Below are 16,869 nucleotides of genomic sequence, written 5' to 3'. Positions count from 1 at the left end.
AATATTCTGTACAAGGAAGTCATGTGGTGTACACATCAGATTTTTCATTTTTATAGCATAGCACGTTGCTTTCTCATGCCCTGCATCAGATTTTGGGAAAAGCGTATAAACAGTACACGTATATGACATTTTCAGACGCAGTCAAACAACTATGCAACTCTTATTGTAATAAACGAACGGACTGAAAACCTTTACGAACGCAATGAAATCTTTTCATTTTAGTACACTAAGAACTTCGAAAGTCCTAACCAAAATAAAGAGCATGCTTTTATATTCTTGTAAGTGTTACTCATCGATAATATAATCTTCAATTATACGCTTTAGCTTCTAAAAGCTGTAATATATATTTTTTTAGAATGAAAACAACAGTAAGTTAGTTACTAAGGAGGAGAGAGGGTGGCATCATGCTTTACAGACCCATTAAGACTTTGGGAGCACGTAACGGGAAAACTTATTGGCGCCTTCACCAGGTTCGAACCACCAATTTTCCAATGCAAACTGCACATGCTAACCACTTGCACCACGATAGCACGCATGGCAGAAAAAAACATGGGAGAACAGAGCGATTTCACCGTGCTTTAGTTCATGTTCCACATATATCTCATCACGTTATAAGTAAGAAACAGATACCATATACAGAAAAGAGGAGCGAAATGTGTTCTTATCATTAAAGCACCATCGAACTTTAAAATAACTTTGTGAAGTCATTAGGATATTTCGAAGCAGGAGAGATGAAAAATGGGAAACGCCTTCGCCGGGGCTCGAACCAAGAGCCTCTCGAATACGCGTCGAGCGTGCTGACCACTACACTACGACGGAATGCTAAGAAAACGGGAGAAATACCCTATATACTCTCCCTTTCAAAGAGAGACTGGGGATTAGAGGACCTAATCGCGAAATCCTGGTGGTGGAGAATCACCACCCACCACCGTCTTAGTTCGGGTGCCACTGTAGAGGCATTAGGTTATTTCGAAGCAGGAGAGATGAAAAATGAGCAACGCCTTCGCAGGGACTCGAACAACGGGTCTCTCGGATACGCGTCGAGCGTGCTGACCACTACACTACGAAGGCATGCAACGAAGGCGGGAGAAATACTTTGTGATGTTTAAAGTAACTGCGTACTTAATATGTAAAAATTTAGAGTTGATCGGTTTACTGTTGCTTGCGTTATTGAGTTACAAATTTACAACTCTTTGCTTTTGTGCATTAGCAGGGACAATGAGGTATGATTTGCTTTCTTTAAGCTGCTCTTAATTATCTCAGGTGATTTGTTAGCTTGCTCAAAATATAAAAATAAAATTTTAAATTTATACCAACATTAATACAAAGAAACACAACTAGAATTTATGAAATTTCACTTCGGTTTCAAAGTAATTAAATAAAATAATACATGTGAAATACATACAAATATCGATCCTGTTGTAGTAACATCATAAAAAGGGACCTAATGTTGCTCTGGTTTTCACTACCCTCAATATTAAGCTTAAATTGGACTTCCGGTAGTTCAGCAAGATAAATTAATCATTTAGGAACTCTAGTTCTAATATGATCGAGGGCAGGAAGATGGTAATTAATTAAAGCAGCACCTGCACTGACAGATTCGGCCGCAGTGATGAATCTGAAGCATTGAACAGGCATTTTCTATTCAGTAAAAGTTGCATTCATAATAAAAACAGGAAAAAGTTTTAAAATTATTGTGCTTTTAGTTAACTCTAGAGGCACAATCCAGTTACTGCATAAAATAATAAATTACATCTTCATAAATATAGCAAATATAGCATCAACTCAATTCCGAGCATCATTTATGAGACTGAACAGCCTGATGAGTTCTGGAAATTTGAGTTACTCAGCAGCTCAAAAGAGGCAAGATTTTGGAAAATGATATGTTTGAAGATAAGTGTACATTTTTTTTTTGTCTTACACAGTAAAGGTATTTCGCTTTACATACTGCATGAAAATTTGTATTTAATCAATCCTCACTATCTTGGCCATTAAACTACAACAGCCTCAAATGAAAGAAAAAGCCACATAGCTGTATTTTAAACACAACAGCTAGAAATGATTAAGTTAGAGGCAAAGACTTCATGAATGCCAAAATAAGGAAAACTGCTTTTCTGTTGCCATGCAGTAAGCAGAGTTTTGAACAAAAAAAGGAGAAATTCTCCAAGATAATCGAAAGCGGTATTACAGCACATACGCAAAAAATAAGAAAGCAAAAAGGTCTTATTGCTCTATTATTTGCATTGCGACTGTTATTATTTGCACTGCGATTGGAGAGAAAGTGTGTTGTAACATGATGTAATATGGAGCCTTGAAAAGGGAATTATGCAATTAAAATTAAGAATTTAAAGGACCGTTCCAATTAAGTTTAATTTGGTAATACATATGATTTCATATTTTGGTATTTTACATGTGTAACGCAAGAAAGATTAATTTTGAGATGACGCAGTTTAGAGTGATTTATTATAAGAAATTACTTTTTTTAGGACGGGGGGGGGGAGCGCATTAACACATTGAAATGGACTATTGCAAACTATAGGTTATAATTTTGATTTACATATTTTTTCAATTATATACGCATACATTTTATACACATATATAAATTGCGAATGTAACTTTTATATAAATTAAGAAACCAAAAAATAATTTTTAGTCCAAAGGGATTTGAATCCCGAAGGACTATTAGTTTCGTTTTGGCATTTTGCGTCGGACGGATAAATGTCGGTTCACTTTTCAAACTGTTGCCACAAAATGTTAGAGTCCTGCATTATATTTGAAGAAATTAAATAATGAAAAATCTGCATAAATGTATGTATATTTCTCGTATTGTGATAAAACAACGGTACATAGAGTCATCGAATTTTGAATAACGTAATCCTCCAACGAATATGAGCATGTGGAAGACCCAATTTGAAATTTGAAATTTGTTTTATGATCGATTTCCTATTTTTTAAAACTTTGACGAATTTTTGATTAACAAACTCAAGGATTTCAAAGCGAGCAATGGCAACGTTGTGCAGAAAAAACATTTTTATCTCCAGCGCGTGAGTCTCTGTATTGGAAATTCTAAAGATATGCTCGTTTTAAAACCATTTTGCGATATTGCTGTTGCACTGGATCTTATGGTTTAAGTGCGAGGAACATGATATTTAATAAAGAAAGGTAACACACAAAATGTTAAAAAACGCCCCTTTGGACGTAATTTAAAATCTGAAACATTTCAGATTTTTTTTTTTTTTTAATTTTTTTATTCTGATGTTTAGAAAATTGTAATGGAGTAGCAGCAGTCAAACTAATGGGTCTAATATGCTATCATTAGCCAAAATATGCTATCATTAGCCAAAAATAAACATATAAAATGAAACAAAAAATAAAAAATTCTTATACTATTAAAGAAATTTTTCTTAAAATTGGCAATTTTCACTCATTTGTTAGCAGAAGTACAATATCATACACATAAAAATTCGAATTAATTCTAGAAATATAAAATGTAGCCTTCTGAGTAATATCAGTATACCAAGGCTTAATTTAGAGGACATTTAACAACTAATTTATTAACATTTCTAAAACGAAAGCCAGATTTATGGAGTTTCATTCTCAATTCTACAAACATACGTCGTGATATAAAAAATAAATGTGCTACTCTTCTAGAAAAGACATATTTTGAAGAAAAAACAAAGCGATCAGTAAAGGAAAACAATAGCAATTGAATACCGGGAACGTGAGGGATGATGTGTCTTTCTCCATTTGTTCTGCGACCGTTTCTGTAGCTTTCGAAATCACTTCTTCTACGACCTTTTCGGCCGCAGCTCGAATTTCAGAATCATTAGGTTCGTCGTTTTCTGCTTTTGATATCGAAGCTTCCGGCCCTGCTCCGTCTGTTTCCTCTCCTTCTTCTTCTTCTTCCTCATCATCGATACCAGCAAACTGAAGTTTCTATTGAAAAAAAAATATCAGCTAACATTAGTTAATTATTTTCAGATTCACTTGAAAGATCTGAATACAGAAGCAAAATGATGTAACACTAACCAGATTGTAAGCACAGAGAAATCATTAATTTCTTTCAGTTTTTATCCTTTAATTGTTAGACGATAGAAGCAATTTGCCTAGAAGGGCTATTAATTTAGTTTTGGCATTTTCCGTTGGTTTACTACAAACAGCATTTTCGATTGGTTTACTACAAACAGCATTTTCGATTGGTTTACTACAAACAGCATTTCACTTTTAACATTTTTGTCACCAACTATTACAGGCCCGCATTATATTTAAAGAAATTAAATGGTGAAGAATCTGCATGAATGAATGTACGTTTTCTGCACTATGAAAAAACAAAGGTACCTAGAGACATCAAATTTTGAATTACGCAGTCCTCCACCCGAATATGGGCATCTGAAAGTCCAAATTTGTTAGTAAAACCAAGTTTTATTATCTATTTCACATTTCGTAAAACGTTAACGAATTTTTGATTAATAAATTAAACGATTTCAAAGCAGCAGTGGCAACACTACGAAAAAAAAAAAAAACAATGCGCGAGAAACGGAAATATAAAGATATGTTCTTTTTAAACTATTTTGTGATACTGCTGTTGAATAGAATTTTACGGCTTAATTGCGAAGAACATGATATTTAATAAACAAAGGTAACACACTAAACGTTAAAGAAACTCCCGTTTAGGCGTATTATAAAATCTGAAAGTGTTCAGATTTTTTTTTATTAGCAAGTTTTTCCCTTCAGTGAAGTATAATAAAAGATCGCACTGAGAAATATTTTATAATTTTTTTTAAAGATAGATTTTATTTTTAAATTCAAAGAAATGAATTCAAATTAAATAATTTTAAAATTTTGATTTATCCGATTAGTTTTGTTTCGTAGTGAACAGTTTTTCTCTAGCTAATTACTATTTTAAAAACTTAACTGTGGGTTTTGTTCTAACTAAATTTGTTTGCGATTTTTTTTCGGTGAGTTGTTTTTAAGACTACTTTATTCGAATCAATAATTTAAAACATGCCTACTTTATTCGAATAAATAATTTATTAGCTAATTTGAATAACGTAATTAATGCTAACGGTTGAAAAACATACCTACTTCATTGGAATCAATAATTTATTAGTTTTTTGAATAATGTAATTAATGCTAATTAATGCTTGAAAAACATGCCTACTTTATTCGAATCAATAATTTATTAGCTATTTTGAATAATGTAATTAATGCTAATGGTTGAACAAATATGCCTACTGTACTCGAATCAATAATTAATTGATTTGAATAATGTAATTAATGCTGATGGTTGAACAAACATGCCTACTTTATTCGAATCAATAGTTTATTAGTTAATTTGAAGAATGTAATTAATGCTAATAGTTGAAAATCATGTCTGGTTTATTCGAATCTATAATTCATTAGCTAATTTGAATAATGTAATTAAATGTAATAGTTGAACAAACATGCCTACTGTACTCGAATCAATAGCTTATTAGTTAATTTGAATAATTAATTAATGCTAATTGTTGAAAAATTCGAATCAATAATTTAATAACTAATTTGAATAAAATAATTAATGCTAATGGTTGAACATATAGTCGACGCTCGTTATAACGTTCATTTGCGTCCTACAGGAAAAAGACGTTTGATGAGTGGTCGCTATAACGAAAGTGGATTTAAGATACTATCATCAGTTGAAGAAGTTTTGTGTCCAGTCGTTGTAATGGAATAATCACTATTAAAAAATGGTCGTTCTAACGAACATTGGCTATACGGTACTTTGAGGAATCTGCATCATGACGATATTTAAATGCAAATTAGAAAATTACTTAATGCTTACTTTTTCTGCAACTACCATGGCTCTTGATAATATATCTTCGACGTAGTCTTTTAGAAAATCTTTTAGCTCCTCAGATGATGGACCCGCTTCCTAAAACCAAAATGAAACTCTAAAACTGTTATTTAATGATATTTGGTAGAAACAGTGATTTATCATTTCAAGCGAACACCATAGTTGAAGATAAACTAGTGAAGGCAGAAACACAAATACAGTGTCTCACAAAAGTGATGGGACACTTGTGCTTTACAAAAGGAAACTGTAATAAAATGAATTAAAAATCATGTAAACATTTTTTGTGGGTGTGCTTCATACTTAAATTTAGTAACAATTATTACATAACATACATTTTCTCAAAATATTAAAATATTAATTTAATAAAAATACAATTGTTTAGAACGGAGCAAAAAATGGCTCGCATAAGTGATGGGACACCATTAGATACTACTACGTACTACAATAAAAATATTTTTTTGGGTTTTTATTTTTACTCAAAAGCAATTGGTAATAATTTATAAAATCGTCTGCAGTATTTCTCTCCAGTTTGTTTTGGAATTTTTGTGTTTTTTAGCTCTGTGCAGCCATGAATGCTAAACGAAAAGAAACTTTGCCTGAAGTTCAAAAATTAGTTATTAATTTGCATATTGAACGTGGAAAATCTATAAGAAAAACTGCTGAAACAGTTAAGTTGAGTCATTGAACAGTTTTCAAGATCATTAAACGATATAAAAAGAATCATATGATTCAGGATAAAAGAAGACCAGGCCGACCATCAAAGCTATCCAATGGAATAAAGCGATATATCGTTCCAAGAATGAGTGCTCCTAAAGTTGCTGCTTATTTACAAGAATTATATGGAGTAATTGTTAAACCTGAGACTATTAGAAGAGTAATTCGATCTGCTGGATATCACGGTGGAGCAGCCGGGAAAAAATTCTTCGTAAGTGAAAAGAATAGAAAACTGAGACTGGCTTTCGCAAAATCCAACAAAAATAAGAATTCTGATTATTGGAATGAAGTTATATTTGCTGATGAGAGTAAATTTAATATATTTGGTTCTGACGGTAGAATCCTGTTGTGGAGAAAACCCAGGGAAGAATTTCGTAAAACAGAACTTGGTGCCAACAGTAAAACATGGTAGAAGAGGAGTTATGGTATGGGAGTGTATGTCGTAATCTTGTTTTTATTGACAGTATAATGGATCGGTACAAGTATATTGACATTTTAAATCAAAATTTGAAATCTTCAGCACGAAAATTGAACCTTCATAACGATTTTAAATTCTACCAGGACAATGACCCCAAGCACATTGCTTTGAACGTTAGACTCTGGCTGCTGTATAACTACCCTGAAATAAAAACACCACCACAATCTCCAGACTTAAATCCCATAAAGAATATTTGGCAAGAATTGGAATCAAGAATTCGCAAAAACACCATTTCTTCAAAACAACAATTAAAATCGGTGCTTCACGAAGAATGGGGTAAAATCACTCCAGAAATAAATAAATAAATAAAAAAAAATATTAGTCGAATCCATTTCAAGAAGATTAAATCATGTTTTAAAAGTAAAAGGAAATCCAACAAAATATTAAAACCTTTTAAAAAGTAAATTTTTTGATAAATATTTGATGGAAAAGTAAGCGTCCCATCACTTATGTGAGCCATTTTTTGCTCCGTTCTAAACAATTATATTTTTATTAAATTAATGTTTTAATATTTTGAGAAAATGTATGTTATGTAATAATTGTTACTAAATTTAAGTATGAAACACACCCACAAAAAATTTGTACATGTTTTCTTAATTTATTTTACTATAGTTTCCTTTTGTAAAGCACAAGTGTCCCATCACTTTTGTGAGACACTGTATAATTCCAAGACAATCGCACAATTTAAAGAACCCTACCACTTCTAGTTTGCTTAATTACTGATAGTTACAACACATGAAATTCTACATTCTGTTTTTTTACCAGAACATTCAAAACAGAGATGCTTGTGCCAAATGTTGAATAAAAAACATGGCAAAATGCCATTTTGAAGTCCCGCTCCATTTTAGTATTTAGTGTTATTATTTAGTGTTATCTTTGACTAACGCTATACATTCACTCAGCTTACAAAATAAATATAAATTAAAATGCCTTTCTTTGTTTATATCTTATTTGGAATAGCAAATGGATATTTAGAATTAAACAAATTTATTTAATGTACATTTTAAGTCTAATATTGATACTTCTCAAAATTTTAGTACTGTTCGAAGTAACATACAAAAAGATATTAAAATAATATTCGAAAATTACTGTTATACTAATAAAATTTTATTAAAAACATTGTAACTCTCAAACAACTATGAATTAAAATAAAAGTTTTCAATAGTTTATACTAATGATTTTAATTTTATCAGCAAAATATAAAACGGATATACAGTGGATGGACAAAAATATGGAAACACTTTGTGAAATGCATGTTTGAAAAGAAAGATTGATTTTAATGAAATATGTAGGTGGCGCTGGCGTTTTTGACTACTGACGCCACCTAGACAACTCAACTTCGTAAATGTGCTAAACAGTTCAGTTGTTGTCGGAGTACTGTTATGTGAGGTTGTCATTGCATTATGTCAGAGTTAACAGACTTTGAACGTGGGCAAATTGTTGGAGCACATATGGTAGGTGCTTCCGTAAGCAAGGTAGCCGAATTGTTTAGTGTCTCAAGAGGTACTGTATCGAAGATTTATTCCGCATATTTGAAAAGCGGAAAAACATCATCTGCTAAATCACAGCGCGGACGAAAGTGTGTCCTGAGTGATCGTGACAGACGATCATTAAGGGCAATTGTGACGAAAAATAAGAAGACCACAGCTGCAAAAGTTACTGCTGAAATGAATGTTGTGTTACCGAACCCCGTGAGTACCAAAACAATTAGAAGAGAGCTTCATAAACAGGGAATTGCTGGCCGTGCTGCAATTGAGAAGCCACTCATCAGTGATGCTAATGCCCGTAACACGAAAAGGTGGTGTTTAAGTCATAAAGCTTGGACTAAGAGCAGTGGAAGCGAGTAATATGGTCTGACGAGTCTTCTTTCACATTGTTTCCCACTTCAGGCCGAGTTTACGTCTGGAGAACGCCATCTCAAGCCTATAATACAGACTGCTTGTTGCCAAGAGTGAAACATGGCGGGCGTTCTGTTATGGTTTGGGCAGCCATATCGTGGTTCTCTGCTAGCCCCATGATAACTGTGTCAGGGCACATGACTGCCAAGACTTATGTGAACATTTTGGCCGGTCAAGTTGATCCCATGGTACAAACTTTGTTCCCCGCTGGTGATGGTGTCTACCAAGACGACAAAGCCCCTGTTCACACAGCTCACATTGTCCAGGACTGGTTTTCTGAGCACGAGGATGAGTTGTCTCATCTCCCCTGGCCACTACAGTCACCAGACTGAATATTATCGAACCTTTGTGGTCTACATTGGAACGGAAAGTGCGTTCCCGTTATCCACCGCCAACATCGTTATCTGAACTTGCCACCGTGTTGCAGGAAGAATGGTATAATATTCCCTTGGCAAACATACAGGAACTGTATTTATCCATTCCCAGAAGACTGCAAGCTGTTTTGGATGCCAACGGGTTTCCTACACCATATTAAGCAAAGAAACATGTTTTTTTAAAGGTGTTTCCATATTTTTGTCCAACCCGTGTATATTGAACACATACAATTTCCTGTGCACCACAGATGGACAACACGGGGCTTACAAAAGTAAATTTACTAAAACATTAAATATTACATGCATATGTAAAACGAACAAAAACAGAGAACAGCAGTCTGGACTTCACGAAAACAGATAAGTTCACTGGACAAGTCACGCCGAACATTTTCAAACCATTCTGCAAGGCCATTAAAGGTAAGGCATGAAAAAATCAAATGTTCCACATCTCGCGGTACGTTTTTAAAACATTCACATAAATTATTTGATCTTAGATATAAACGAAATACGTAACTTGCAAATTTAAAGTGACCAGATAAAAAGTGAGAAACTTAAAATTAATAGAGCGGAAAGACTTGTAATGCAATCTATGGTAAACAGAAAGAATAAACTTCTTGGTGCCCTCAGCATTACTAGATGAAATAGATTTCTCATTCCACTTAGCTAAAAGCTTCTTATAATGAAAGGACTTCCAGTAGCTCTTTGGAATACTAATATTGATATAAATGGGTAAATTTAAGGGATTTTTAGCTAAGAAATCAGCTCTTTCATTTCCACAGAATCCGTGAAGAGCTCCGGGATCAGTTCTCCTATTTCGTATATTTGACGTTAAAAGTCTCCTTAACGGAAAAACATATATCCTTCAAAACTTATATTTGACGTTAAAAGTGTCCTTAACGGAATTCCAAAAAACTTCCGTAAATTACCTTACTTCACGGTACCATAAACATACAATGTGGGAAAAGTATCCATACATCTATATAAAAATTTTAAGCCAATTTATATTATGTTAATTAACTTATAAATTTGCTTGTAATGCATGTCAAAACAATAGAGCTAATCAAATGCTAGAGATATTTTCTGCATATGTGATAAGTTAATTTTGTTAAAATATTAAACACGCTAAAAATTCTAAAGGAAAAAAATATTAGTCTACTAAAAAACTTTCAGTTTTCTTCTTGTATGCATTTTTTTGCTACCATAGCAATAAACGTTAACGTAATTCACTGTTTTTGACTTTTTACAATTTGCTTGCATGAATCTTTTATCTCTTTTTGTCGAAATGATAACAAAAACGAGTGAAACGCCAGCTGATGTCAGAAATCTCATTAAAATGTTGTTCAAAAAGGAAACATTTGTACGTGATATGGGAAGTATGGGAAATAAATTCAGATTACTAAGTATTGTAAAAGGTTTTAAACAATGAATTAAGTATAATTTCGGAAGATCATCCAGCTAAGCAAGAAAGATGTACAATTTGTTTTGAAAAAAAAAAAAAAAAAAAAAGAAGTAAGTTAAATCCGTTTACGAGCTCTTCTTCGATTACTTTAGAATTTAAGGAAACTACTTGGAACTTTTAGAAATCTGATAAAGATGTTTATCATATTTTGAATTTGAAAAATGAAAATTAGAAAATATTTATCACGTTTTTTACACGAATATTAAGATATTTTTACATGAATATTTATATATTCATTTAAAATTAGAAATATGATAAAAATTTCTAGAACAATTAGAAATATGATAAAAGTGTTTAGATATCATTTTCGAGTAGCTAGAGAGAAAAACATTTATAACTAAAGCTAACAGAGAGAAGAGATTACAAACTAAAAATAGTTCACTGACTAGCCTAAAAAATTCTGGCACCCAGTAACGTTATCGAATGAAAGTAAATTTAACGTTCGTCAATTAGATGGGTGTAAATTAGTGTGGAGGAAAGTTAGCGAAGCATGGAAACATACAAGTAATAGTTAAACACAATGGTGTGGTGTGGTGGTGTATTTAATTATGGCAAAGCACACTAGGGCTATCTGCCTAAAGGGAGGGATTCCTTCGTGGAGGACTTTCTAAGGGAAACTGGCTCGTATACATGTTACACATGAGGAAAACCACGAAAACATCCATGCAGCCAGCCCGTTCGCGGGATTCGAACCTCGGACCGAACTACCAGTATTCAACGACTTACCGCTCGGCCGCTGGTGGGCCGGTAAACACAATGATGGAAATATAATGGTGTGAAGGTGCATGATCGCAAGCGCTGCGTTTGGAAATTTCTAAATAATTGTTAATGTTTTGAATAAATATTTATATCTAACTATTTTAAAAAACCAATCTGAAATATAGTGCCCGAAGGTCTTTCTAGAAATTTTTACTTTCAAAAAGATAATTATTCTTAGACCATGCTATATACCGCATACTCAGAAGGCTTCTCCGCAATTGCCAGATGTTAATCCAATGAAATAAATTTGGAAGAAATTGAAATGAAAATTTCAAAAGTGCTCAACATGAAATAAGCATGACCTTTATTTCGAATAATAATGTGAAAAAATTAACAAAAAAGAGTGCTTGAATTAGCTAATTAATGCCTAAACGTGTTCAAGACATTACGAATTCAAAAGAATATTGCACATAGCATTAAAATGTTTTATTTGTTTTAATATTAACATAGTGTTATATGCATGAATAATATTCCATTAATTTTTTCATTATGTGCAAACATAAACTTTTAATTTTATTACGTGTCTACATTCACTCTATTGAATAAGTGCCGAATATTGATAGATTTAATTAATTTGAATCAGCACATTTAAATTAAAAATTCTTCAAAAAGTTTTAAATTGTTTTCAAAACAAACAAGTGTCTGAATACTTCCCCCTTACTATATTATAATCATCTTGAGCAATGCTACGGCTGCGCGAAATATGCGTTTTTTATCTTCCAGGCGCCACGCGCATAATCAGCTTATGTTACGTGTGACCGACATTCTGGTCACACGTAACACATCCAACTTCAGTACTACAGTTTACCGTAAACCTTCATCGGTTTGCCTTCCACCACACTTTAAATCATGTCATCCGACTAAACAAAAGTTAGCTTCATTTTATTCCTATGTTTTCCGTGCTCTTCAAGTTTGCTCCTCCAAACTAGCCCTTGATGAGAAATAAATTATTTAAAAGCAATAGCTATTGACAGGGGCTTTTCACCCAACATTATTAATCAAGCAGTTAAAAAATTCTCATCTCAACCAAACCACACTCTTATTTTAGGAGATTATAAAAATTCTGTTGTCATTCCCTTCTTTCCATCAATTAGCTATAAAGTTGCACATATTTTGCAGAAATTTAACTTTCGGGTTGTTTACTCTCCCATCAATAAAATTCCAACTTCTATACTCAAGGACCCCATTCCGGATATGAATTCCTGGGGTATTTATAGGATTCCTTGCCAGTGCGGTTTAATTTACATTGGCCAAACTAAGAGAGCCTTAAAATTTCGCGTCAAAGAACATGAGGCATATGTTAGAAAAAAGGAAACACAGAAGTCTTCTGTTGCTCAACATTGTTGGTCCGAAAATCACACTTTCAATTTTTCTGCTGCCAAAATTATTCAAAAAACATCTTCCATTGGAGAACTGGATTTTCTAGAGGCATTTCACATTCATAAAAATCTTTCTGTTCTAGTTAACGATCCTAATTCCAATCCAAATTTGCCTTCGGCTTTTAGAGAAATTATGTTTTAGTTCTGGTTTCGCCAACAGATGGCGCCACTTGCTTATTCTTGTCCAGGCTTTCTTATCTTATCTAAACATTATTTCCTATCTTGTTCATTTGCGGTTTTGCAGCTGAAGATGATGGTTCGGTAAAACCATCGAAACTAGTCCTGTGAAAATTTTGTGAATTAACGCTGATTTTTGTTGTTTGACTTCTGAATCAAACAAAAATATGTTATTATAGTTAACAAAACATGTTTCTAAAATCATATATTACGTACGTTTACAACCTTTTGTTTTTTTAATTTTATATATGTTTTTTATATTATACGCATATGAAATGCATATGTTTTTATATATTCACGCTGTCTCTAAGAATATGTGCAATCTAACTACAAAGTCTTTCAGAATGAATGGTAGGCTTTCATGAAACTTTTGTGAAGAATGTATCATGGAAGAAAACATTTTATGTACTTCGCTCATTCAAAAATATCATATGCATGTGTTTTTTAGTCACAATTGCAAGATTTGGAAACCTGAAAATTCTTCTGTGACATATAAACGCATCCAAATGCAACCTTAAGATCAATGTTTGATGTGGCCCTAAGAAGGAACACGATGAAGACATTTTTTTCTTTGCTCATAATCTTCAAAGTTTATTTCGACATGCTATTGATCAATTTGTTCTCTCATATCGAAAAAAATGGCTATGGAAGATGCCAAGTTCCAATTCTTCTTTTGAATGAAACAGAGCTCAACTCAATTTTAGAACGATAGATTAGTAGAAATGGAATATCTTACAGTTCCAGTTGTGCGAATCTACAAAGAAGTGAAACATTTTGCATTTTATTTATTTTTTTTATAATGAGTGCAAACTTTTATAAAACGTATCTTATAATGGCCGAAGACTTCATAAGGAGTTAGCTTTCGTAATTTTTACAAAATTGATTTTCTAAATTTAAAAATACAATGCGTGGATATTTGCGCCATTTAAAATATTTTTGTGACTGAAAGTAGACCTTGCACATAAAAGAGGGAGGGTAGTTCTATATCTCCCGTTCTACTAAGCTGAGTGAAGAAAGTTTACTTTATTTTTCATGTTTCGAAAGCGCGACTTAAGATATGTATTAATAGCACTTCTAACATAGGTATTCTGACATAAAATCGAACCTTTTCTGAAATGACATTTCGATTTTTTTCCATATTTCCATTCCAAGACTGAAACTATGCCAAAGTTTTGCAAAAATCACACGAGTAGTTATTGAAAAATTAGCTCACAAAATTTTAGCTCCTGAATGTTAATTGAATTTGGTATACATCATATTTATTAACATCTATATTTTTATTATTAAACTTAATTTATTCCTTCTTTCACAGTTCGAAATTTAGGTTCAATCCAAATAAATTTCTCAGCTATTTTCTTATTTGCTTTTAAATTCGTATTTTTTAGTACTTTTTATAAATTTTTCGAAAAAACTTTTGAATTATAATCTACCAAATTTTTACCATCATTTTAAAGTAGATGTATATCTAGGCCTACCTGCAAAAAACGAGAGTATTTTATTCAAATGTCCGAAGATACACGTGAATTTATATATTGGCGCATTTTGAAATTTGGAATATTTTTTATAAGCGATAATAATGCCAAGTGTGCTTTACGCACTAAATTATTTGAAAGTATGAACAATGCACCTTTTTTTCCGCTCATGCACAATGAAAAAGAGAAAGGGAAATAGGTTGCGATAATTAAGAACTTTCGCCAAGTGAATTAATTATTCTTGGCGCAAACTGAAAAAAATAAGCCAAAGTTTTAAATTGCTGGGTAAGTTTCTCGCCAAATTTTACAAAATGTAGTATTTGGACATAATTTGAGTCATAGAATCGAGATATGGAAAAAAACCAGCACGCAGTTTCAGAAAACGTCCAATTTTGTGTCAGAATACCTATGTTAGAACAATGTTATATATAAATCTAATATATATCCCAAGTAGCGCTTTCGACACAAGAAAATCGCAATTTCGTCAATCGGTCCAGTAGAACATAGGAGATATAGAACTGTTCCCTTTTTTTTCTGCAAGGTGTGCACATGTGTTAAGTTGTTAAGAAGGTAAAATCGCATAAGCACTTATGTGGGCTCGTTGTATATTTAACCAAGACTAACACGTATTTTTCTACTTAGTATATTAGCAGATGGATTAAAACATTCTGCTAAATCACTTTAAATATGCATCTTTATTCATAATTAATTATTTTTCTTTTTCTGAAAACCAGATATATATATATATATATATATATATATATAAAAAAAAAAAAAAAAAAAAAAAAAAACTGATATTTTTGTTTTTCTGGAAAAAAGGAAAAAAATTTTGTGGATTTCTTTTGTTAACTAAACAAGGATATAAAAGGGTATAAATTTGCATCTTTTGTAAAAGCGAATGTTCGTGAAGTCAGGAGTACCCATACATACAGTTCAGGAAAAATATCGTAGGAACATATTCAACCAAGAATCTGAAATTTTGTTGTTTTTACTCCCATATATGCATTTTCTAACTTGCTTCTTTTAAGTCTTCTACTACGTTAAAAATGTTAAATCCATATTTTATGATATAAAGAGATAATCATTAGACAAAAATTATCATTTGAAACTTTTACGATCCAAATATGAGTAAAACATTTAAATGCGTTTATCTCGGAACAAGGATCTTGTAGATTTGTAATTTCGCCATAATGCTGATGACAGCTTCCTTATGGATTACAAATGAAAAGATTAAATTACATAAAATAATTCTGAATATTAATTAAGTTGAATATAATAAGTTACTTGAATATATTATAAGTTATTTAATTCTACAATGCTCTGGAAATACTATTGTAATTAATGGGTTAATTTTTTCTTTTGCTTTAGAACCTAAATTTTTAAGCAAAATTCATACAACTATTTTGCGAAGATATTTTAAATTATGCGGAGTGGATTTACAGCATTGTAAGCATGTGGATAAATTTAGTCAGCTTTTACTGGGCATAGATCCAAATCCACGAAAATTTCTTTTTATCGGAATTCTTTTTCAGAAGAATGATTAATCGGTAATTGTATGTTTGGATCGGTTCCAGACAAGCTGCATGTCATATAGCGGTTCTGACCTTGAACCAGCCTAACAAAAGAAGCGTCGTCTGCAATTATGAACCTACCTTCTTTTAACCTTTTATATCACAGTTTCATCAGTTACAGAGGTATCTGAATTAATTTGATTTTTTACATTGATCAAGATCTATCAAATACATGGGCGTAAAGGGAGTACGAGTGTTCAAAATACTCTTAAAACATGAAAGTTATTTAAATCATGTTAGAATGTAGCTTAAGAGGAACTTAGGTCGAAATGTAGCTTATATTACATTTGTAGAAGTTTAAGAATTTCTGAAATAAAAAGGCGGGAAAGATATTTCAGTATACAGTGTCTCACAAAAGTGATGGGACACTTGTGCTTTACAAAAGGAAACTGTAGTAAAATAAATAAAAAAAACATGTAAAAATTTTTTGTGGGTGTGTTTCATACTTAAATTTAGTAACAATTATTACATGACATACATTTTCTCAAAATATTAAAATATTAATTTAATAAAAATACAATTTTTTAGAACGGAGCAAAAAATGGCTCACATAAGTGATGGGACACTTACTTCTCCATCAAATATTTTATCCAAAAATTTTAATTTTTAAAAGGTTTTAATATTTTGTTGGATTTCCTTTTACTTTTAAAACATGATTTAATCTTCTTGGGATGGATTCGACTAATTTTTTTGTGATTTCTGGAGTGATTTTACCCCATTCTTCTTGAAGCACCGATTTTAATTGTTGTTTTGAA

At 32.0% G+C, this 16,869-nt stretch overlaps 1 protein-coding gene across 11 annotated transcripts in view; it reads right to left on the bottom strand.

The window, feature by feature from the left end:
* The window catches only part of LOC118186305 (uncharacterized), a 444,127-nt gene that overhangs the window by 39,294 nt on the left and 387,964 nt on the right, over positions 1–16,869 (bottom strand). For all 11 annotated transcript variants that reach the window (XM_085825193.1, XM_085825199.1, XM_085825194.1 and 8 more), the window contains 2 exons: positions 5,822–5,911; positions 3,715–3,936 (listed from right to left, as the gene is read on the bottom strand). In XM_085825193.1, the coding sequence (XP_085681319.1) occupies positions 3,715–3,936; positions 5,822–5,911 (312 nt within the window). The remainder of the gene's footprint in view (positions 1–3,714; positions 3,937–5,821; positions 5,912–16,869) is intronic.

The sequence above is a fragment of the Stegodyphus dumicola genome, chromosome 10, assembly GCF_044657685.1.
Source record: "Stegodyphus dumicola isolate Sdum_Otavi_A_Nest chromosome 10, ASM4465768v1".
In the NCBI taxonomy this organism is placed as follows: Eukaryota; Metazoa; Arthropoda; class Arachnida; order Araneae; family Eresidae; genus Stegodyphus; species Stegodyphus dumicola.
This window is presented reverse-complemented; position numbering and strand designations above follow the sequence as displayed.